Source organism: Anser brachyrhynchus (assembly GCF_964034855.1).
Source record: "Anser brachyrhynchus genome assembly, chromosome: 1".
Lineage (NCBI taxonomy): Eukaryota > Metazoa > Chordata > Aves > Anseriformes > Anatidae > Anser > Anser brachyrhynchus.
Window position 1 is genome coordinate 67,162,691 of NC_137694.1, and position 23,296 is coordinate 67,185,986.

A 23,296-nucleotide genomic window follows, 5' to 3' on the forward strand; every position below is an offset into this window, starting at 1 on the left:
ACTGATGGCTGCTGCGCTGAATCAGGCAGGGCACCTCTCATCATTGTGTGTGACAGAGACCCTGGTGCGTGTTACTGCCTTGTAGGGATGCAGTTAAAAGGCTGGATGCTCTTGTTGAGCTGACACAGAGCTATCAGCCTTAACTCCTGTAGGCAGGAGCCAGCTCTCTGAGGCAGAAGGAGAAGGGTTTCATTTCATCTAACGTTACCAGCAGAAGGACAGGTGTCCATCTCAGGATTTTGTTGTGCAGTGTAACTTCTTCGGTAGCTGAGAGAGTGAGGAGAGAGCAAGAGTCAGCCTTGATGGACAAGCAAGCCCACACTCCCTAGAGTGAGGTGAGCTCCTCTGTCTCTCCACTGACTGTGGAGGGAATTAAAATGAGTAGTTTGGACTAAATGCTTAACTTACAAGCAACTGAGGTTAGGTGGGAGAGGTGCAGCCTGAAATCCTATGTTTTTTCTCTCTGGTCATAGTTTAATTAGCCACTGGCAGGTGGACTCGATGGAGTACATGTGTGTTTTATGTCAGAGGCTTTGGAAAGTATTCCATGCTGACAAAATATAATCCCAAGCTATTTAACAAGATTCTGTTAAAGAGAATATAGCAAAATAAGTTCTTTTTATTTCTTGATTTCTAGCTGAGGAAATAACCTTGCTCTTTTCTGATAACCACCTTGCTTTCTGTTTGTCTTACAGATCTATTTTGTAATATTGTTTACTGTATGTGCCAAACATTTTAAACTGTTTGCATGGACTTTGTGTGGTGTGCAGTGGATAAATAAATAATCTTTAAATGTTGCTGTGCAGTCTAAATGTATTTGACCTATATGTTGAATACATTTGTGTGTACAGGTGTGTTTGCTCTAAGTGTATGCAATGTATTCTATTTGCTGAATGCACAGTTTTGAGGCAGATGCTCTATAAAACAAATCCTTATATGTGCGGAAAATGTGTTATTCATCCCCCTGAGGCACGTGCTTCCTTGGGAAGAAGACCATGTTCAGCTCTGAGGGCTGCTTCCTAATTGCTCTTCTGTTTAACTTACTTTCTGGTTTGTTTCCCCACCCTCCTATTCTGAACAATCCCCAGCTTATTCCTGACACCACAGCAAGTGCTCAAAGCATTGCCGTTTCCAGAGGGTAAGGAATAACTCCACATCCTTTTACTTCAGCCCCAAGAACTCACATCCCCCTTTTCCCCTGGCCTGTCCCCCAGTGCATATGCCAGCTGGGTTTTTGTGCTGTATAGAAATGCCTCTCCTTTCTGAATATAGGAAGACTATGGAGTCTAGTGGTTAGCTTCTTTTAAACAGCTTTTAAGATGTGTCCCTTTTGTATGAGTTCAAGTGGAACCTGTGTTAATCTGAACTAGAAGATGCTGTTAAGTGAGTTATAGCATAGTTACCTTGAGCCCTGGCTCTTTGGGATGTTCCTTACTGTTTGTCCTCACTGCCAGCCAGGGTTTCACTGATATAGTTGGGGGAATTGCCCCTCCAAGCAGAGAACAGGAGAAACCAACAGCTCTTGTTGATATAATGCATCTTTTTGAGTACTGCTGGTTACCATCCAGAAATCAGTGCTGTGGGAAACTCTTCTATATATAGAACTATACTGTAGTTGAGGAGAGGTGATGTGTTTTGCGTTAGCATTGTACATTTGTTTAGTCACTTTTAATCAAATAACTTGCTTGTTTTGTGGCAACGCTAAGTATATTTCCTTCTGGCAAAACTAAGGTGCAAATTGTTGAGGATGGAAAAGGAAGAGAGAGACCTAGATATGCACTCTGCTGCTGTGTTGTTCAGTTCCTGCCTGGTGTATTGCTGCCATCTTGTGAGAGTGAATTGAAACAGTTGGTACATATCCAAGCAAAGCCCATCTTTCTACTTAGGACTTCATTTAAATCTTTTATTGGCAACTAAAACTGTTAATGTAAATTGCTCTGTAAATTGTATATATTTGTTAGAGCTTTAGAGGTTCTTTTAAGCTGGATGTGACACTAACTGGAGGTCCTCCAGTTGTCTTATTTGGCAAATTCTGCACTGAAGTGAACTTCCTGAGTTTTTGCTCATATGTTCTGGAGAAATAAAACAAACATACATGCCCTTTGATGGAGTTGGTGTGCAATTAAAAATTCTCATACAACCTTAACGCTAAAGGGCATGAAGGAGGACCATTTAAAGGAATAGCTGTCATTGCCTTAGCTTGAAGGCATGAACGCTGCAGCAATCACTATTAAAGGGACTTGAAAATGGGCAACCCATACTGAGACTGGGGAATCCCCAGGAATTCAGCCAGGCTGATTAATAGTCATTTCTGTACCCTGGAGCTGCTTCTGTATTTTTAACACTTAAGTGACGCTACAGAGCCTGAGACAAGAAGTGGAACAACATAATGTGGAAGACATGTTAGGAAGTTGATTGTTTATAGTATTCCTGACACAGAATACTCCCCTATCATGAAAAGCTTAAAAAATTTATTTGGGGATGTAGTCTTTTTTTTTTCTTTTTTTTTCTTTTTTTCTTTTTTTCCAAATTTTCAAGAGATTTGGCATAAGTCTTATGATACCTTCATGATTCTTTTTACCTTCATGATTCTTTTTCGCTGGAAGCATTACAGTATTTTCCTATATGCAGAGCAGAAAATAGTGATGAAATGTAAGATACCACTTTTTGTAATAACAGCTGGTAGATATTGGCTCAACAATGACCCTGCTGAACAAAAAAGTACAAAGCAAGTACAGTCTGATGTTTTTTTTTGGAGCTCAAATGAAGTTGTTGGTGTCTTGAAAAAACATGGGGAAGGGTACATGGCTGAGCTCCAAACTTGGCCTAGTCTGATGTCTCAGCTCAGAAAAAACTTTATTAAATTTGCTGTCTCCCTCTAGAGGTATATACTTGCTTTTGTGTGGGAGATAAGGGGAAATTTGACAGAGATTTTGTGAATATCAACCTCTTTAATAAGATAAAATTATTCCCTTTTCTCCTTTCTGTATTGCTGATTTATTGTTACAAATATTAACACTGAAGAAATAAGCAGGATACAACCATTAATGCAGAAAATTATATCCACCCTTCTGCATATGTTGAATGACAGTTTCCTAAGTACAAAACTTATGCATGTGTTTGCAGTGATTTCTGTTGGAATCCATCTGTTTCAGACTGACCTTTTGACATTTAAAATGATATTTAGCCTGGCCTTATACAGGCTGCATGTGTATTACTTTTAACCTTACAGGTCTTGTCTCTTTCTCTTCTAGATAGAGGAACGGGCAGAATTTTTGAACAAATCCGCTCAGAAGAGGTAAAACAATAAAACAGATTGTAGATTCAGTTGAAACAACTGTGTTTAATTGGAGGCAATATTAATTTCTTTCTCTCTCTCCTTTTTTTTTTCTTTTCTACTCCCTAAAGTGGTATGAAACCCCCCCAAACGACAGCAGTTGTCTCAAAGATTGACAGTAGACTTGAGCAATACACTAGTGCAGTTGTGGTAAGTTAATTCCAGGTCACAGTGACTTTAGTTACTAATGGCTTTGGGGTTTTAATAATCACCTTTTATTTCCCTGTTTAAAAATGTCAATGTTTTGATTTTTTTCCACGAGCTGTTTCTAATGAGACTCCAAAAGCAAAATGCTTGAGGCATGCCTATAACCAACCTCCATATATATATAACTCTAAACACAATCTCAGATTCATGTCTTCCCTTTTGTGCTACAAAATACACTGTCTGCTTTATAAGCCTGGAGTAGCTCTTGAAGGATACAGTCAGCATCTCTTGAGTGGCAGTTGCATCCTCTCTCTCAGCTGAGAGCTGATAATCATCCTGAGCTGATTTGCTCAGGTGAATTAACAGCTTATTTCTGAAAGCAAAGAACTGGGCCTGTGTTGATGACTGCCACTTCAGAATGAAAATCCTGGACAAAGAAAGACACTTTAGTGAATTAGGGAGTTAAGAAATGACAAAGGAAAAAGAGGGGAAAAAACAGAATTCAGCCATAGGTGTTTTTGACAACAGTCAAATATATATGCTTTGAAGCCAGAATTGAGAGCTTTTTCTTTTCATAGTTCAAGAAAAAGTAGTTTTTTGTTTTCTCATTTTTAAACTATTTTTGTAAGTCAGTGAGTACAGGCAATGTGAAAGCCACTGGTTAATATAGTAGACATGGATTTGCAAGTGTAATGGCAATAAAATAGTATTAAAAGGGATATTACCTCGATAGCTCATACAGGTTCCTACTCCCTTCAAATCTGTGTTACATAACTGTGTTTTGGAAAGAAAGAATAGACTGAGTTTAGCCTAGTGTTTTTGGTAATCGTACAAGGGACATACTGACAAAGCCAAAAAACAATAAAACAAAACAAAAAATCCCCCCTCCTTAAAAACAAAAAAACAAACAAACAAAAAACAGCTAATTTCAAATATATTGCAATTGCTGAAATTTGCCTCTAGAATCCCAAGCTGTGAGGTTAACTTGTCTTGGGCAGATAGAGTAAGTCTGATGCTGGTTGACAGAGCAGCCTTTCTCTCCTGCCTCTGGATAAGGATTTCCATAGCTAATGTCCATGAAAGAGACTTGCTTACAGGATTCAAGTGTTGTGACTTGAAAGAGGACAAAAAAAAGCCTTGGAGCAGTTGTGTGCAGAGCTGTGGTTTTCCAAGAGCTCTAGAAATGTAACAAATACAAAAATCTAAGCAGTTTCCATAGCCTGTCGTATCAAGGGTGCCTGACCAACTGCAAATCAAGAAGGGGAGAGTCTCAATGTCATCTCTTGAGCAGGGTCCCTTCTCTCCATCTGTGCATGATCATTACTAGAACTTAGAGCTACTGCATTCCTCAGCACTTCCCCAGAGCCAAACCACCCTGCAAGTCCAGCTTTTAATGCCAACCACCAACTGGCCTCAATTCTTCTGCAGGGCACCAAGGCTGCAAAACCAGCTAAGCCAGCAGCCTCTGACCTTCCTGTTCCAGCTGAGGGTGTCCGTAATATCAAGAGCATGTGGGAGAAAGGGAACGTTTTTTCATCACCTTCTGGGGGGACAGGAGCACCGAATAAGGTATGTATTTAATTTCACATGGTGATTATAAAGAATTATGGCCATTATCTTGCAGTTCATGTTCTTATGAGTAAGCCTGGCTGCTTTCCTTGACATCACTGCTGAAGAATATCACTAAGGATCCTGAAATCCTCAGAAACCCGCAAAATGTCATGGCTGCAGTACTCAGTGTAACGGAAGAATGTAGTGACACACTGTGCTAACTTATGAGACATTCCAGAGTCACATCAGATATCTTAGACAAATACATCTGGCTAATTCAAGCTGGGTACAAAGAAATTCTTTGTGTTGAGAAAGATTCTTTTTAGGGGCAGAGTGGGATTAAACAGACAAGCTACTGATCTATTATAGATCATGGATAGAAGCGTTTGTAAGACGTTTATCTATTCTACATAAATTCTTAAAGCCACATTTCCTTTCTGTAAATTGATGTGATCTGAGGAGGATTTATCATAGCTGAAAAAGCAAGCCATAGATTGAAGAAGGATACTTACAGATAGACAAGAAATTTCGATAATTTGTTCTAAGTTTTTAAAGATTTATTTTAATGATAGAAATTTTAGGCCAGCTAACTCTTCTATTATGTGTTTTGTCATTTTTTTTTTGTTTTTGTGTTTTGTTTTTGTTTTTAAAGTAGTTTAACAAAATGAAATTCTAGGCTTACTGGTGCCCCTTCTTCTTTTAGGCTAAAGATTTTTTCTCCTTGGAGTTTGGGGTTATGACAGAAACAGCAGGTTTGTGTCTAAGGTTTATTTGTGGGTTAGCACAAAAATTAAAATGATTCTGTCAGACCACATTTATCGTTACTGAAAACTAGAGGGTAGCAGTGTAATTCATAGGGACAATATCTTCTGAGTAGACAGGATAACTCTTAGCTAGGCATAACCTCAGTGAGGACTTCTGTATTAAACTCAGATTTGGCTTTGTTTTTAAATCCAAACCATGAAAAAATATGGCAAAAGCTATTCTGAAAGTCTTCTCATCAGATTTTATTATTTTGTAGGAAACTGCTGGACTGAAAGTTGGTGTCTCCAGTCGTATCAACGAATGGTTAACCAAGACCCCAGAGAGTAACAAATCACCTGCTCCAAAACCTTCTGTAAGTAAACCTGCAACAATCTGGTTGGTTGGTGGCTTGTCTGCTGGGACAGAGGTGGGGATGGCGCTTCCTTAGCCAGCTGATGGTCTTTAGAGGAACCTTACTGCCCATCCTCTCTTGGAAGCTCTCAGAGGCCCTCTGCTAATTCTTGGGTAGGCACAGGAACAGGAAATTGTTTTCTGTGGAAGGCTAGGGGTGAGGAACTGAGGCTGTAAGTTTCCAAACTAGAGAATGTTAAGGCACCACTCATGGTGTTAATGATTCACCTTCTTTAGGATTGTATTAAAGAACTGCTTTCCTCTCATATGCTTGAGTAATTTGTTTCTGCCAGTTCACTTGCCCTTTATAAAAGGTGTAGCTTAGCATACACTTTGTTAATTCATGTGCCTAGTTATCTCAAAGAGAAGCTTGAAATTTGCAATGTTGTCCCTCAAGTCAATATTTACTGGTGGCTACATGGGGATTGTGTCCTCATAGAAATAAATATAAAAAGAAAACAAGTAATTGTGGTAGCTCTAGTTAATTACAAGTGCTGAAAACTAGCACAGCATCTGCCTCCAGATTTTATCTTTCTTCTAAGTTACATCTTTTAGATAGAGTAAAACTAACCTCTTATTTTCCCTTCAGCCAACTGTTTCTACCTATGTCTTCATTTCCCTCTTTCTCAATAGATTGTTCTTTCTTCTTTCAATATTTCTCCTTGAAGGAACCTGCCCTCCTCCTATTCTTTGCGGGTCTCTTTGCTAAGTTGGTCAGGTAAACCTGTTCGTAATTGACTCTGAAGAATGATATACATCTGTAATGTGTGTTTTTTCCTTTTTTTTTTTTTTTTTTTTTTTATATCAGGCTAAATCAAAGGGAGAACAAGATTTTCTTACTTACCAAATAACTCCTTACCCTCAACCCATTCCTACATAATAAAGAATAATTCATAGTTTTCCAGATCAGGCATTCAGACAGTCTACAGCAATTTTACTATCTGCTTAACTCACTTTTTGAAGCACAGAAGAGGCTTAAAGTCTTAATGATATCTTTGGCTAATCTGTTCTATAATATCACTGTTGGGTGCAAACACCTCTTGCAGAAATTAGACTTCTGTATCTCAATGGGCATTTTTCTATCCCAAGTTATAAATTCTTGCGTGCAGAAAGCTACGTATCTATGCATGGCAAGAGCAAGATTCTAGAAACCATGCAGGACTTTATGAAACGGACGGTATTTATGTCCTAAATTGTTTTAAGAGTCTTTTGCTTAGTATCCACAGGGACAGATGTCAATCCATCTGTCCTTAAAAAGGTGCATTACTACTAGCCTAGCATACTTCTTCTGGATTTGTAGTCCTGCTTTTCTGCAAAGAGAAGATTGAAATTTGTATATGGAGACTTTAAGCAAAATTCAATACACTCCTTTGCAGAGAATATTATTATTACTATTAATATTTTTTGACTTTACCGTACCTGGTTGTTTTTTCCCTGTCAGGTTAGGGATTGGTCCATGTTAAAGTTTTAAAAGGTACTATGGAAATTCAAATAGATATGACCGACTACAGTGTTAAATCCTGAAACCTTTATTTAAGAATGTAGAGGAGGATCTGCTGTATTAAATTCTGACACTGTTTTTTTGTTTGTTTGTTTTTGTTGTTTTTAATTAAATATTTTGATTCTTATCTAACATACCCGAGACCAGCTACCTTTGAATTCCTCCCTAACAGAAATACTATTTCTGAATTCTCTTTTTCCTCAAAAAAAGGAGCTTTTCATTGTATTGTCTAGGATGAATATAATAAATTATAGCCAGTCTGTGTAAAACCAAATAGATGCAGCAGGACTGGATTTTGTGTTAAAGCATGTGTATGTGTGGAATGATTCTGTGATGTGTCATTCTGAATAGCTTTATAATTGATAGACAATGTAATATTTACAACTGGTAGATGCTCCTCAAATTTTCTTATGAGGAAGTCACATTCTAACTTTTCCTCTACCAAGTTAAAATAAATCTGAACTAAAGTTGTTTTTTGTTCTCTGACATTAACTTAAAAATACAGGATTTAAGACCAGGAGATGTATCCGGCAAACGTAATCTCTGGGAGAAGCAGTCAGTTGACAAGCCAGCTGCATCTTCTTCTAAGGTAACACATCAGTGCATTCTTAAAAGATAGTATCTGTGTGTGAAGCTTTTTGCGGAGGGAAGGCACTGTTTGCCTTCATATGGTCAGTCATTTGGAATTAGGTCTCTGCATATCTTGTGTTACTAATATGCCTTTTCATCTGTAAAAGAAAGTGCAACAAGGCACCAAACACCATGGATAGCATGTAACTTTTATTATTCCTATTTGGAAGAAGTTGTGTGTGGAATGCTGTCCTTTGCATGAAGATGACTTTTTTTTTCCCCATATTCAACTTTAATAATGGATTCTTACTTTTTCAAACAGGTAACAGCAGCGGGGAAAAAATCAGAGACTAATGGTAAGTAATTCTAATAATTCACCTGCATATTAAAAAGAAACTTTGGCACGTTTTTGTACACACATCACAATTCTCAGTTTTTAAAACTCTACAGATGTTAATGTTGATGCACAAAACCTTCTCTCCTTTGCCTTTCACTTTTCCCAAGCTCCTTTGCAATATCGCCAAAACATCATGCTATTTTGAGAAATAAGCCTGAATCATCTGGCTAGGAGAACTGAGGATGCGCTCTCCAGCAATGTTTGCAAATCATGGTTAGAATGACATTTGTAGCATTTGCTATAGTTGGAGAGCATGATTAAATTGTGTGAGGTCTGAGGGATGGGTTGGTCATTTAACTAATTACAGCACATACCAGGCATCTGGGAAAGGCTTTTTTAAAGGCTGCAGAGCAAGTGGATATGCTTTTCATGAGTGGAGAGGGGAAAACCAAAAAGCCAAAGCTACTGGGGTAGCATTATTTGAGCAGAAATGAAAGACTTCAGTACTGCTGAGAACAAGCATCTCATTTTAAATACTGCCACTGGGTAATGGTGAAGCCTTGTGAAAATTCAGCAGCATTGGTTTTGGAAAATTCACCTGGCTGTTTGAGTCCCACGTGCTCTTGATTACCCAGAGTGGACTGGAGTTCAAAAGCTGTCAGCATCATCATTGCTTTTGCTGAAGCTATGCATTGGTCTTCTCAAGTCAAAGAGTCTTACTACTGTTGTTTTGAAATCACTAGTTCGGGAAACACAACTTAGTTATAAGTCAAGAAGTCATCAAATTCGCCCCCAGCTTGCGTGTGCTTCTTTAGTTTTTGTTTTAATCTAAAACTTACCAAATAAAACCAATTAGAGGAAATATGTGCCTAAGGACCAGTGGAGAAGAATGGAAATTTACCGATCAATTTAATAGCTTTAAGATGTCTTGCAACATCCGTTGATTTTTTTTTCCCACTAGGAATGAGAGGTTCAAATGTAGAAAACCTGTTTTTTTACAGATTAATATTTGTACACATTTTTTTTCACATTCATATGCAAATCGAGTGCTGTGGTATGCTTGTGGACTTTTTGGGGGATCAGTTTAGAGTCACACAAGATGGAATTGACTTCCTCCTCCTCCTTCTTTCCTTTTTCAAACTGAAGTGTTGGGAGAGGGGTGTTCAGGCTTGCTCAGTGTTAGCACAGCTCCGCTCCCATGGCAGGCATTAGCAGCTGTGCCATCATCACCCGCAGGAGCAGCCCCTGCTGAGTGGTCAAGACACTGCCGAGCCTCTTCTCTGAGGCTGAGTGAGATGAGGGCTTCAGCAGAGGGCTTGCAGGAGAAGGAAGATGGATTTCAGTCTTACTGTGGACGTGGAGTGCGTGTGTCCCGCCCTGTAGCATTTTGCATGGTAGCCACCCACCCATGGCTTGGGAGAGGGGAGGCAGGGAGAGTGCTGCGTGCAGCATCCACTGCCTTTAACGCGGTAAGCTCCTGAGTTGCTTCCCAGGGCTGCTGGAGGTGAGGAAGGTTTCATAGTGAAATCTGGAGGCCACCTCTGATCGAGCCCAATACTCAAGTGCAGCAACATCCAGCTTGTGCCCTACCTTCTTACATGCTGCCTGCTAACCTAGAGTCATGCCCTCTCTATTTTAGAGGTATATTTAGGTTATTTTAAGCCATCTTTAATCTTTCTTTCTCTCAGCAGGTTTGAGACAACTTGAGAAAGAACCGTAGAAGGCTACTAAAGACGCTGGACCAATCAGTTGGGGGAAAAAAAAAAAAAGAAAAGAAAAAGTGCTAAATTGTTCTTTTTATATTTATGTTTATTTACCAAAATGTCTTTTTGCATTATCCCAGTTAAAACCATGTATATTAGCACTGTATTTAATAATCAGTCTAGACATTCATCATAATAGTACTGCCTTTGCACAAGAGCCTTTATTCCTAAAGAAACCCATGCTGTGAAATATATAGACTCCTACTGATAGTCATAACTAACTATATATCTGAACAGTGATTTCAACTGGCATAAGAGGTCAACCCAAAATGCATTTAAAATGGAGTTGCTTAAGAAAGGTGTGCAGTAAACCTATAAAAACAATGGTTACTTTTGGAATACAGAAGTCTTTCTTTCTGCACTTTAGACTAAGGCATGGAAGAAATATCTTTAGTTGACAATGTAATATTTTCTGTAAGTTGCCCATGTCATGAGAAATACTGCATCAATAACTTGTTTTAATTTTTTTTGTTTTATACTTTTTTTTTTAAGTTTCAATTTTTCCATTCTAGTTTAAGTTAATACCTAAATTTGGATGATTATGTTAGCTGACAGCGGTACTGATATTTCTTTTTGTTGTTAGTGACTAGTAATTGATTGCAATTTAGAATATATACACACATAGCTTTACAAAGTTTAGCCTAAAGGCACTACTAACGGTAGAATGCTTTAATACGTGCTAGAGTATTATATTTAGTAATAAACATACATAATTAACCAATATCACAGCTTAAAAAAGATAAAGACAAAATCACACACTTTTCTATAGTAAGATTTCTTAATTGCCATTAGAGGTATGGCGAGATAAGTATTAAAAAATTTAAATGTCAATTGCCCAGTAATGGGTAATTAAAAAGAAAGTTATAGTTTTTAAAAGAGGAAAAGGTAATGGTATAGAGGGTCAAAAATAGGTCACTTGTATAAAACGTTGTAGTTTAATTTATATAAAACTACCATAATTAAAAAATAAAATAAAACTAAACACAGTTGGAGCTCGTTTCAAATGACTGTACACAAAATCTTGCCATTCATCAGTGCCGTACACTAGGTCCACCCAAAATGAAGTAAACCTCTATCTTTGTACTGCTTCTTCTTAACTATCTCTCCCGAATATCTTATTTACAGACGTTTTGATTTGTATATAGTAAACACATGGCTATAAGACATCAGCTTGGTTTGAATTTACATGCCATAGAGTTTAGCATTTACATCCTACAGTGTATGGGTGGCATAAACTGAGCAACTGAAATAGCCCCCCGAGTGCGTTGTTAACAGCTTCGTCGTGCATCAAAACTACCAGGCTCTCCCTTTCCACCGCTTCCATCTCTTACAGCATCTGACTTCTTCCTAGAGAGAGGAAAGTTATATTTTAACCCAAAGATGAGCTCCCCTGCTTGGCCAAAACATCTTGTTTACATATAGGGATGCACATAGTTGTCTGTAAGGGGTGAAACTGTGCCTGACATTGTCTATGCATTGTCATGTTTTTTGTTTGGGGTTTTGTAAACACTCTTTTGAGTCTTTCAAATACATTTGATAGCTGCAATAAAAATGATTCATTCAAACAATGTATTCTGAAACTGCATCCACAATAAATGGAATATTTCCATCAGCAGCCCCCTGTTTGTTAATGACTAGGAATGAACCAGTTGTTGTGACTAGGATAGGAATCACGCTAAGGCTGTGTGAAATAAGGAGTTACTGCCATGAAGCTTGAAGGCTGTCTTTCTTGATGCACTATCCTACACCAGATAGCTAAACCCTAAAATCAGCAGCTTTAACCTATGGATTCTCAAGAAAAAAAAAAATATATATATATATATATATCTTAATTGTCATGCTTGTCAGTACAGGACAGGAGCTGGGCATCATCTGGATGTCAGCATGCCCAGCAAAGTCAGTTCTAACCTAGTGTCATGATTGTCTGCTCTCCTGCTTTGCAAAACTTTTTCAGTAAGAGCCATTAATGTTGTTTCTTCTGCTTACCTTGGTGAGAGGCAGCTCAGTGGGGAAGTGCTTCCAAGCTTGGGTGGTCACAGGGACCAAGCCTGGGGAGCTGCTGGCATCCCATTGTCCTCCTACCCCCTTCTTTTCTGCTATAAGGCAGCACAGCCCATACTGCTGTGCTCTACTCAGGTCACCGTCCTTTGAAAGAGGTCTCCCAGGCTGCTGCCAGCTCTGCAGGGGGCAACGGGAAGGCCACAGCAAGCAGCTTTCTCAGCTGCTGGGGAAGAAATAATTGGATGCTTTCTTACTTAATCTGGAAAGAGCTTGTATGCTTAAAAGTGTACTTGTTCTCCTTCCTCATACTGACCATATTGATATGTTTCTCTCCAAGTTTTAGTGAGCGAGGCGTTTTTCTTGTTGCTCTGAATGTTTCTTCTGCTCCTGGTTATTATCGTTTTATGAGACCATGAAAGTGTGCTGGGCACAATTGGTTTTACTTTTAGGCAATACTGACGTGGGTCATTGCCAGATTGTCCCCCTGTACTGGTGGCTCCTCCTGGTGGCATTTGCTACAGACTCTGACCCAGCAGCACCAGGCATTTTGATGCCACTAAAGAGGTGACAAATGGTCAGACAATATGAGGTTGGTGCTTTAGTTTCTGATCATGATTAAGCCAAATCTTGTCTGGATATGTTATTTCCTGAATGCTGCCAGCAGAGTTGCAAAAAAAACAAATTTTTTGTTTGAGATTTCCAGAACAACTTGTCCTGCTTTTCTAGATAGCCCCTATGTTCAGCTGGATGCATTTTCTTTTAGGTTATTACTGCATATGTTGCTGTCTTCACTTTTTCACTTCTCATTGTACAAGAAATCACTTTCTAGTTGTTCAGAGGGAGGGCAGTTTTACTCTTTAGCTTCTAGGTGGGCTTTATGCATGTTTAATGCATAAGCCCCAAATTAGTTTCTTTCCCAGTGTTGTCCTCGTACAGAAAGCATAGGAGCCCATTCCTACCTGTATGAAAATTCAAAAACCAAACTTCAGGCATGTTTTTAAATAATTAGTCACATCAAACAATGTAAGCATTACAGTGACAAAGTTTTGTTGTTATTCAAACTTTATTTTTTGTTTTCTTGCTATTCATATAAAATTTTAAAGCATTAATGATTCACACCATAAAAATCACAACTATGTAAAAAGCAAAGTAATTAAACACAGTGTTCTCCAACAGCCACTCATAAACCAGTAAGACTTACTGCACTGAAAACAACATTAAAAAAATCTAGTTACTTACAAGATTTTTTTTATTTGTTAAACATGTCTTTAATTAGGGAAGACAAGGAAAAACAGAAATGAGACATTGTCTTTTTTTTTTAAACTATTAATCAAGAACAGATTTCTGGTAACCCTCTCAACAAAAGACCCATCCCCATTGATGCATTCTTTCACCAGCTAGTGGTCTCCTCCTAAAAAAGGAGGACAAGTAACCACTTTTAATGATCACCAAGTACAAAAGAAGAAATCAGGACTCAGATACAGAGAACATCTTCTAATCTGGAAGGAGATACACGGAGGTCTCGCAGAAACCACTGGTGTTAATATTCTGCTTTGAATGGGTAGTCCTTATGATTGACAGCCCTGCAAAGAGAAATAACTTGTTTTTATAGGTGTCATAGCAAGCATCTTCAGCAGCATTTCCCTAGTGCAGTGGCCCTCCCATCATGCCAACATACTCAAAGTTTTGCAGCTGACAGCTGTCATGAATTTGAACAAATGCTTGTGAACAAGCACATACAACACCAAGATGCTGAAGGGAAGGCCCTGAATGACTCCCTCCTGATGTCAGTTCCAGGACATGTCTCATTACCCGGGGTCCAAGGTTTAAGATGAGAGCTCTCTCTAGTTTTGGTCAGGTATGTTTTCAAGATACAGGGGGTAAAAATACAGACATAGATAGGCCTAGTGGATAATAAGGATAATGAGGAACATACTGGGCTACTGGAACTGCCCTCCAGTTCCTGTTAAAGCTGAGGATGACATCCATCTCTTTCTCAGACAGCTCAAAGTCAAACACCTAACAGAAGAGGGAAAAAAAAAGGAAAGAAAAGGCTCTTTTTAGTTAGGTTTATAAGTAGTGAGACACTAAGTGTGCTTCCAGCATGTATTATGACTCAAGGTAAGAACACACTGCATCCACACTAGTGGTAGTTAAGAAGTCCTCTTATTTCTCAGCCAGATGTCAATTTACCAATTAGTCCTTTTCTCTCTGAGGTGCTGTTCATAGCAGTGTCTCAGTTGCAGGTACTTGAATGCAAACTCCACTTCTGTTTGTGTTGTAATGCACCAACAGAGAACATAGGTGCTAAGGGCTGATTACTCAATGTGTAAGGACTTCCTGGGTACCAACTGCAAATTATTGTCTCGCAGCTGATGTCATCCAAGAATTGTTGCTAGTGATTAAGAGAAATTACTCCAAATTATAGTGGCATGAACTGAAAGTAACAGAACAACCATCTAAGATACCACGTCTTCAAAGCAAGCATCCAGCTGACTCTCCCTGCCAAGGGAAACCACAGCCTCGAAATGAGACAAACTGCTAATGAGTCTGGTGTTTGCAGTTTGTTCCTTTATGCCCCAAAGCAGGGTTCACTAAGCGTCTCCCAGAGGGGAAACCCCAAACTGGCATTCCACTTCCAGTGTTGTAGATCTTCAACCACCCTGGTGTAAAACATTTCTCTATTGGCAATAACAGGATGCTTTTCCCCACAGAAAAAGTTGTGGCAGGTAGTACTGAGCCCTGATCTGTACATCTCTGTGCTCCCCTTCCAATGACTCTTGGGTGCTGCCTGGAAACATAGAGGGGACAAGGGTGTGGATGCCTATGCCATGTAAATAGGTGGCAGCAGTCCCAGTGGAAACTTCACCTTTATGTTTTCCTTAATGCGCTGCACTTTGTCAGACTTGGGAATGACAGCCACATTCCTTTGGATGTTAAACCGGATCAGGACCTAAATAAGGACAAGGAGGATTATGAACATAGGGGTGCGAAAAAAATCTTCAAATGCATTTTGTACATTTTCTCTCTTTTTTTTTTTTTTTTTTTTTTTTTCATTCACAAGCCCATTCCTCTTTCTACAACCACATTCACTCTTTGGAAAACTACAAGACTGCACAGAGGAGTTTTGATGTTCCAGCATTTGCTGGCAGTCTACTGAAAAACTATCAGTTGTTTCTACATATTGGCTTCTCAATGATTTTTTTATTTTGTTTTCATTTGGGGGGGAGGGGGGGGACAATGATGCTTCTGGCTTGTATTACATGGGTGCTCAAACCAAATGAGCACAATTGTTTGGGGCTCATAGGTAAGTACCTCACCTAAGTTAAGCTTTCTGAAGTCTTTAAATGGAAAAAAAAGGAGATTTCTGAAGTTTTTCCCCTCAGAGGACTGTTGAGTACATTGTTTGCCTGCTCTGCTCATCTTAAAATACGGCTATGGTTTACTGCCTGTGAACATGTGGATTTGTTTGAAATGCAATTCCTGTCCACTATGGGCAAGATCTCTTTTGTGGGTCTAACAAACCATAGAGAAAAACATTTCACCTTGACAATCAAGCAGCTTTCAAAGACTCTGTGAAGATGAGCAAACAGCAAGCAATCAAATAGCTCTGCAATCAAATAGCTCTGCAAATTACTTCTGCTTCTCTGAAGAGTAACTTAGCTGGAGAAAGGAATAATGTGTTGGTTTGATGATTTGTAAGTAAATCTCAGAGGAAAGGGATTCTCAGAGAGTGAGCACTTCTTCCTAGGAGCAGAAGAAATCTCCCTAGGAAGGGGGACACTTGAGGTAAGCTCATACCCATACCAATCAGCTCCTTCAAGCTCAATACTCAACATGAATTACCAGGTGTTTTCTAAGAGACGTGAATGCTGTTAAGAACAGGGGCAGTATGAAGAGTCAAGTGCAGTTCAACCCCATTGTACTGTATCCTTAGAGAAGGCAGCATCCGCAAAGACTGGTCATCAACTCCTACAAATGTCTGAGGAGGAGAGAGTTTTCTCTGACATCCCCACTTACCTGGGCAGGGGTTTTATTATATCTAGCTGCAATCTCTTTAATCTTAGGATCCTCCAGCAGCAGGGGTTCCCCTGGCTTGGCCCTAATGAAAGCAAAAGCCAGGTATTAGCTACCATATTGATGGTAGAAAGATATTAGCTTTCCTGCAGGAAGAAAGTCTGCAACAAAGCAAGAGCATTTCTCTCATTGTAGCTGCACTATTTACATACTCTGCCACAAAGATTCAAGTTGCAAATTCAGTCATCTTTGTAGAGAAGGGCTGCTGTGCTTTCTTACCATGGCCGGTTTGGAGAACCCAGGGGACTGTATGCTGTCACAGCGATCCCTTTGGATTGGCAGTACTTGATCAGCTTCTCCTGGGTCAGGTATGGATGGCATTCAATCTGCAAACACAGAAACCTGGTGGTTGGCATGGAGGCAGACTGCATTGGGCTCCAGAGTACAATATTTGAATTCCTCTTGGGTCACAAACAATGTGAAGAAAAGGTTCCTGGGATCATGATTAAAATCTATCTTTTAAAAATGTTATTAACATTATTAATGTCACAGCAATATCTAGAAGCTTAACACTGATAATAAGTCTCCCTCATGCCACAAACTACAGAAACATGGTGAGCAATAAATAGGAAGACTGAAAGTGCAGGATCTGTGGCAACAATTGGGAAATCAGTCTTCCTGGACTAGTCAAGAGAGCACGACTGCATCCTTCAGAGGGGCTGCTCAGAATACCCAGAGTCTGGTTTCTTCTCCGAGGCACCCAACCTCGGGGAGTCTCCCTGATTCCCAAAGAAGGTGAGGGAGATGAGCTTCCCCAGCTTAGCCCTTCTGGACATCCTCCCCATCCCTCCCCTGAGGAGATGGTATGTGAATAGACAAAGAAGCCTGGGTCCTGGTTGCTACTTTGCTGCAGGCTCCCTGACCTTCAGAAAAAGTTGCTTCAATCTGTGCTTTGGCTGCTGAAATCCCTACTCAAATACACAGTCAGGATCTTGCTTCTTCTTCCTTACAGAAGAGGCATGATATAAAGTTTAATAATATTTTACATGTGTATAAATTTTCCTGTTTTCCTCAGTGTGAAGCCAGTGCTTTAAAAATAATGCATTTGTGAAGTGCTGCTTTTTTTTTTCCAGAGAAAAGACTTTTGAATTCCATGTTAAGTTACTTCATTTAAGTTATTTAAATACAGTAAGATGACATAAAAATGAATGCAGTATGCAAAGGAGCATGCCCTTCTATCAAAAGCACCATGTGTTATTACAGCTGGGAAACACTGCTGAGGGTTTAGTCACCCTGGGTATTGGACTGTAACAGCAGCATGACAATGACCTAGTTTAAGGTCTCTATCAGATCAGGGCTATAGTAAATCCCTAACCTTGACTGAGTGCTACAGCTATATAATCGCTGTTTCTAGTTTAGAACTGTTTCAGGCAGAAGGGCTGTGCAAAATGAGAAGAGTTACGGTTGCAGGTGAAGAATCAAAAGGAAAGAGTCAGAATCTGTTTTCCCAAAAATAACCTGAGCCAGGCTGAACAAGTCTTTTACATGCAACCAAAACCAAACACATGCACACAAATAGAAGATGCTGATAATTACACTGCTGCCTCAATTATGACAGTTACAAAACTGCCCCAAGACATTATAAAGCTACCGAGTTTCAAGCCACAGCACTCAGAATGTCTTGCAAGCAGATCTTTGGACAAGATTTCCTTAACTGGATGGCAATGGGAACCTGCATGGGGATGCTGCTCAATTTACCCTAAGTACGGCCACACATCTGTGTCTGTCTACGCTGCGTAATATGGCTCCATGCACATATCCAGCTGTTTCAAAGTGCTATAGCTTTGTTACCAGGCACAGTGACATTAAGTCCATGTACAGAAGTTTATTCAGACCTGAGCTAGGTTAGGCAACCACTGCCATGACAGCACGTGGCATAGGCATATCCATGGAGAAGCAAACTGGAGTCACAGCCTGAAGCTCTTTAAAGTGTTGAAGTTGGTGCAGCATTTAATGTGGGGGTACTTGGGTCTGTCCCCACCAGAACACCCTAGCCCTAAATAAAACCCTCCCAAGTCCTACTTCACCCTTCTGCCAAGTGTGGCCTCTGCACATGCCAGCAGCCCCAAGCCCAGCAGTGCAGCAGCACAGGCAGCATAGTGCCTCTGCTGGACCCAGTATGGGGATTTCCCTAGATGTTCCCAAGCTGGCAGAGACAAGCATTCAACACCCCCAGCCAAGTGCAAAGAAGATGCCTATAAAAGAAAGTCTGAAGGTCCTGGTGCCCCTGCTGTCCTGTGTTTAATTCATTAATGAGCAGTGATAACTTTTTTTTTTTTTAAATGTTTGCTTCAATCCTCCTTTTTCTAATGAAGTTTGGTAAAGTGGTTTCTTTCGTGTTGAAAATTAAATAAATCCAGTGAATTTGTTAGAGTATTTCTGTACATCCCCAGGTCTGTGCAGTAGCTTTCAGTGGGGATTTTTCTGGTTATCCCAGAGCTGGAAGAAGTGGGCATGAGGCAGCTTGGGCTGTGACATCCAGGTCCAAGTGGTTCTTGGGAGCGTGTAAGGGGAAGTGTAGCAGAGGTCCTATATAAGATATATCACTGTTTTCTGATGTCCAAGAATCTTCCATTCTCATCTGTTTCATATTATTGTGATATGAATAAGCCAAACTGTTATTTTTTTTTGTATGGTATTATTCTCAAATCTCCACAGCATTATACACACACAAGTCTACAAAAAAAAAAAAAAAGCTTTCTGTTAAGATCCTTTTCAGCTATAAGTAGCTCAAATATATTTAGGAATATTCCACGATTAGCTGACGTAAGTGGAAATAAAAGTCTTACCTGGTTATTTACAGGCTTGTACTTTAGTCCTGGCTTGTTCAAGATTCTTTCAATCTGCTCATGGTTAAAGTTGGAAACTCCAATGGATTTTACCATGCCACAGTCCACCAGCTCTTCCATGGCCTAATAAATGAGGACAACAAATGCATATTTATGAGGTGGTATTAACTGTCATGAACAGTATTTTATTTCGTTAAAGCTAGTGACAAACCAATAAACATCCCACAGTAGATTAAATGACAGTATGTTTGATTTTAAAAGTATATATCTTTACACCTTGTATTATCTGTGTGCTTTATGTCCCATTGCAGATGGGAAAGTAGCATAAAAAGGGTAGGCCAACCCTTTTGTAACAGGATGCAAATCTTTTGGTTAGGCTTTTCTGGGAGTCATTTTACCAGAGCTGAAAAAGCAAGGGAGATCCTTGTCCTAAGCCAGCACACTACCTGAGTTGGCAGAACGCAGTAGGGAAAGACGTTAGCCTAAACCCAGTTATCTCAGCATACTTTCTTGTGACTGTAATTGCTACTGTAGAGAAAACCATGTATTTGCAGAGCTGCAGCATCACAGTGGTGCAGGTAGCAGGAGCAGACCCTGAGTCCCCTCAGTCCACAAGGAAAGGAGGATTGAAGGACGGCCTGAGATGCTGATGCCCAGTGCTGAAAAGTGTGAGAATTCCTTATCTGTATGGAACTCCCAGTAAATTAACAGCCACGCCTGCATTAATCCATGGTTCAGTTCTATCATTGTGCATATTCAAATATTGTTTTAGGCACAGCACCCACAGCACTCATGGGTTTGTCCTCTTTATTCATAGAGCAGACATACCCCTTTTGCTCCTGAAAAGCAGAGGAAGCAGCAGCTCTTTCTGGTCATGAAATGTAATTTTGTGCAACTACTCTCTGAACCCAAACCCATCCCTTAATTTCATTGTGCATGCACATTTCTAGTGCTGACACATGCACAAAAGACAAAACATTAACATACCTCCCATGTGTCCAGAAAATCTGTATCACTAGGGATTGCCATACCCTTGTCATCTGTAGGCATCAGATCTTCACCAGCCTGTTATTTCAAGGCAGAAATCACAGGGACTTAAAAGTTGCATCTCCTACTGTATACTAGAATTTCTGACTGGGAATTACAGATAGTAAGTTAGTAGTTTGTTTAAACACATCACATAACTAAAAATTATTCATGTTCCTCAGTACTCTCTTGGACAAGGGCCATACTTCTACAAGTCAATCATTGCATACAAAGAGATGGGGATTAGTAGTAAATATTTGAGTAATTTAGGCAGGTCTGGAGAGAAGGGAACAGACACTCCCATACTTTCATTCCAGAGTTTTTGTTTGTTTTACACTGGTGCAGGCTGGTGGGGGGGGAGGGGAGGGGGAAGAAGCAAGTTCTTTCTGTACTGTTTCATTTCTCACAGTTGGTTACTCCAGATCAAGCCCACATCTCCAAAAGATGATATGATCACACCAGTCTGGCCCAGCACAAGGCCATGATCCCAAACTCCATCATCCATTCGTTACACTTTCCCTGAAGACCCAGGGGGTTCATTAGCAATGCTCATAACCACAGCTATCTCAATCTAACACGCATGGAAAGCCAGACACACACCCTAAAACATACTACTGCCTAGTAACTGACCAAATGCTGGCTACTGCCAGGTTCAGGGAAGAGCCAAAGCAACCACAGCATATCCTAGATGTGTAATGAAGATGGGCGCAGCATAGATGAGAGGACACACCATGTTTCTACCCAGGTAAGGAGTAAAGGGGAATGTAAAGAAGAACTACCTTAAATCCCATAGGGAAATGTATCAGGTAGAGGTCGAGGTAGTCCAGTTGCAGTGCAGCAAGGCTCCGTTTGCACCCTTCCTTTACCATGGACTTCTCATGAAATGTGTTCCACAACTGTGGGAAGAAACCAAGCTCAGCTGTGACTCTGCAGCTCCCATTGTCCAGACCAGAGACCAGGATGCTAATATTTCAATAGTTAATGTAGGACAAATATACCACAGATAAAGGAATTAGTAGTGAAGGTGGAAAAGCAGTATTCTTATTCATGAAAAGAGATTCTCTGAACCAAATGTAAATCTCTGCCAGGTATACAGCAATATTTTTATTGTTACAGATTATTTATGTATATCTTTTTTTTTTTTTTTTTTAAAGACTAAATTTCAAGTCTTGAGCACCCCATAACTACCCTCTTTCTGTCCTTTTTATCTGACTACTTGGCCACTGTGAGGACCATTCTGAATTTTACTTCATTATTTTTGAAATGAAAATTCAATTGCTTAGGTAGAGGAACTCGCAAGTATTATTCAAATTAAAAACTATTCTTTAAGTAAAAATAAGAGTATGTGAAAGAGCTTTGTTCTGCTCAATATTTTCTGTAAAACCCCAATTATAAGTTTTTTAGTTGACACGTTCTCTCTTTTTGGTAACGAGCACTGCTGAGACAAGTGGATAAGATGAGGGAATGGAGTACATACACAGAAAATACTTGAGACTTAATTCCCATAGTTTAATTTCTATTCTCTTTTAGGATTACTTTTTCTACATGACACCATTTTCAATGTCTTGCACATCAGTAAGTAGCACAGCATCTTTGAATTCAGACATCTGATTTGTCTGTTCTTCCTGATCCTTTTAGAGTGCACACATATGAACCTTCAGTAAATGCAATGAAATTATTCATTTAGCAACAACCATATTATATTTTCAAAGTTTTCAACAGTTCCTAGTAAGGTTCAGTCCAAACTGCAAACAAAGAATCGAATTTATAGTCTGCAACAAGGTAATCATGAAAGGAGTATCAGAGAAGGGAATAGGTCCTTAGGGTACTTTAAGGATGAAACAAGGGTTTCTCTGCAAGAAAAGGCAAATGCACCAGCATTCCTGCATCCTCATACCTTAGTGACAATGAAGAGATCTTCCCGCTTCACAGCTCCCTCCTTGATCTTCTGCTGGACTGCATTCCCTATTTCATGTTCATTCTGGTAGAAATAGGCACAGTCAAGGTGCCGGTAGCCTGCATCAATAGCATGCTTCACCACCTCTTCCACCTTTCCTGGAGAAGCCTGAAAGCAGACAACCAAACTATGAGCTCTTCCACCACCTTCTGCCAGCACTCGCTGCTGTGACAGCTCCACCAAGTCTCCCCTTCCAGCAGCTGCTGGAGTCTCCTTGTCACCTGTATTTAAATCAAAATTTAACTTATCATTTTTGTAGGGAAAGGACTGCAGTCCTGGGACTGGAGCAGAAAGTAGTTAGTTTCTGTGGGACGTTTGGACACTATCCTTTCTAGCAGAGTAACACGCAGTATCACTTCCCACTTGCACTACCCAAGCAATTTTACCGCTTTACTTTCCCTGAACCCTTCCCAAGGAAGCAGGCTGGTGGCACAGGGCTCCCATCAAGTGACCCCCATCTCACGGGGGTGAGCTGCAAGTGCCAGGGGGCGAGGAAGCCTTTTGCAATCTACTTTATTCTTTTGCTCCCCCTTTTATTTTCCCCTCTTCCTCCTGTTATACTTGTTGCCTTCTTCCTTTGCTCCCTCCCTTCCAGCTGCCCGGTTATACAAGCGCTGCAAGCAGACACCGAGACCAACCCACGGACACCCTCCGCAGCAGCCCCCCGCATCCCGATTTTTTTCCCAAAGGAACCGTGGCCCCCGCCCCGGTACCTGCCAGGTGCCCAGCCCCAGGATGGGCATCTTCATCTTGTTGCTCAGCTCCACGCAGGGGCTTGCCATAGTGTCGGTGGCGGACTCCTCAGGCTGCCCGCAGGCATTTTAACGCTGTCCTGGCCCGGCCTCTGCCTCCGCCTCCCTCCCCGCCTCCCCGGGCTCTCGCAGGGCGCTGTCAAGGCTTTGGTTGGCTGCTGAGGGTCTTTTAATTCGTTCGTTCAGTTTACATTGAGCAAGGCAGACGAAAAAAGGCTGATTTAACAATGAACTCAGCACTTAGCACGCTGTCCCTGGAAGGCCTTCGTGTAGGGATGAAATGTTTTCAGAGCGCTGACAACTGAAGGCTGTGGGAAGCTCTGTGCCACCAGG

The 23,296-nt window shown here is 40.3% G+C and overlaps 2 protein-coding genes across 19 annotated transcripts in view; one reads left to right on the forward strand and one right to left on the reverse strand.

Annotated features, from left to right (window-relative positions):
- Positions 1 to 11,976, forward strand: part of CALD1 (caldesmon 1) — a 193,841-nt gene extending 181,865 nt beyond the window's left edge. For 11 of the 17 annotated variants that reach the window (XM_080600216.1, XM_080600215.1, XM_080600218.1 and 8 more), the window contains 7 exons: positions 3,255 to 3,298; positions 3,409 to 3,487; positions 4,913 to 5,053; positions 6,057 to 6,152; positions 8,197 to 8,280; positions 8,584 to 8,617; positions 10,287 to 11,976. In XM_080600216.1, the coding sequence (XP_080456342.1) occupies positions 3,255 to 3,298; positions 3,409 to 3,487; positions 4,913 to 5,053; positions 6,057 to 6,152; positions 8,197 to 8,280; positions 8,584 to 8,617; positions 10,287 to 10,318 (510 nt within the window). In that variant the 3' untranslated portion in view covers positions 10,319 to 11,976. The remainder of the gene's footprint in view (positions 1 to 3,254; positions 3,299 to 3,408; positions 3,488 to 4,912; positions 5,054 to 6,056; positions 6,153 to 8,196; positions 8,281 to 8,583; positions 8,618 to 10,286) is intronic. The other 6 variants (XM_080600219.1, XM_080600220.1, XM_080600228.1 and 3 more) reach the window with 1 other exon arrangement.
- On the reverse strand, positions 10,762 to 23,079 carry LOC308198276 (aldo-keto reductase family 1 member B10-like). 2 transcript variants are annotated; one of them, XM_080600475.1, is made up of 10 exons: positions 22,925 to 23,079; positions 22,152 to 22,319; positions 21,034 to 21,150; positions 20,216 to 20,293; positions 19,229 to 19,351; positions 16,659 to 16,765; positions 16,383 to 16,464; positions 15,232 to 15,315; positions 14,299 to 14,381; positions 10,762 to 13,945 (listed from the first exon to the last, which is right to left on the reverse strand). In XM_080600475.1, the coding sequence occupies exons 1-10, from the start codon at positions 22,991 to 22,993 to the stop codon at positions 13,903 to 13,905; spliced, it is 954 nt and encodes a 317-aa protein (XP_080456601.1). In that variant the 5' UTR covers positions 22,994 to 23,079; the 3' UTR covers positions 10,762 to 13,902. The 2 variants fall into 2 exon arrangements, with proteins under 2 accessions (XP_080456601.1, XP_080456602.1); XM_080600476.1 differs by lacking the exon at positions 14,299 to 14,381.
- Between the last annotated feature and the right edge of the window lie 217 nt (positions 23,080 to 23,296).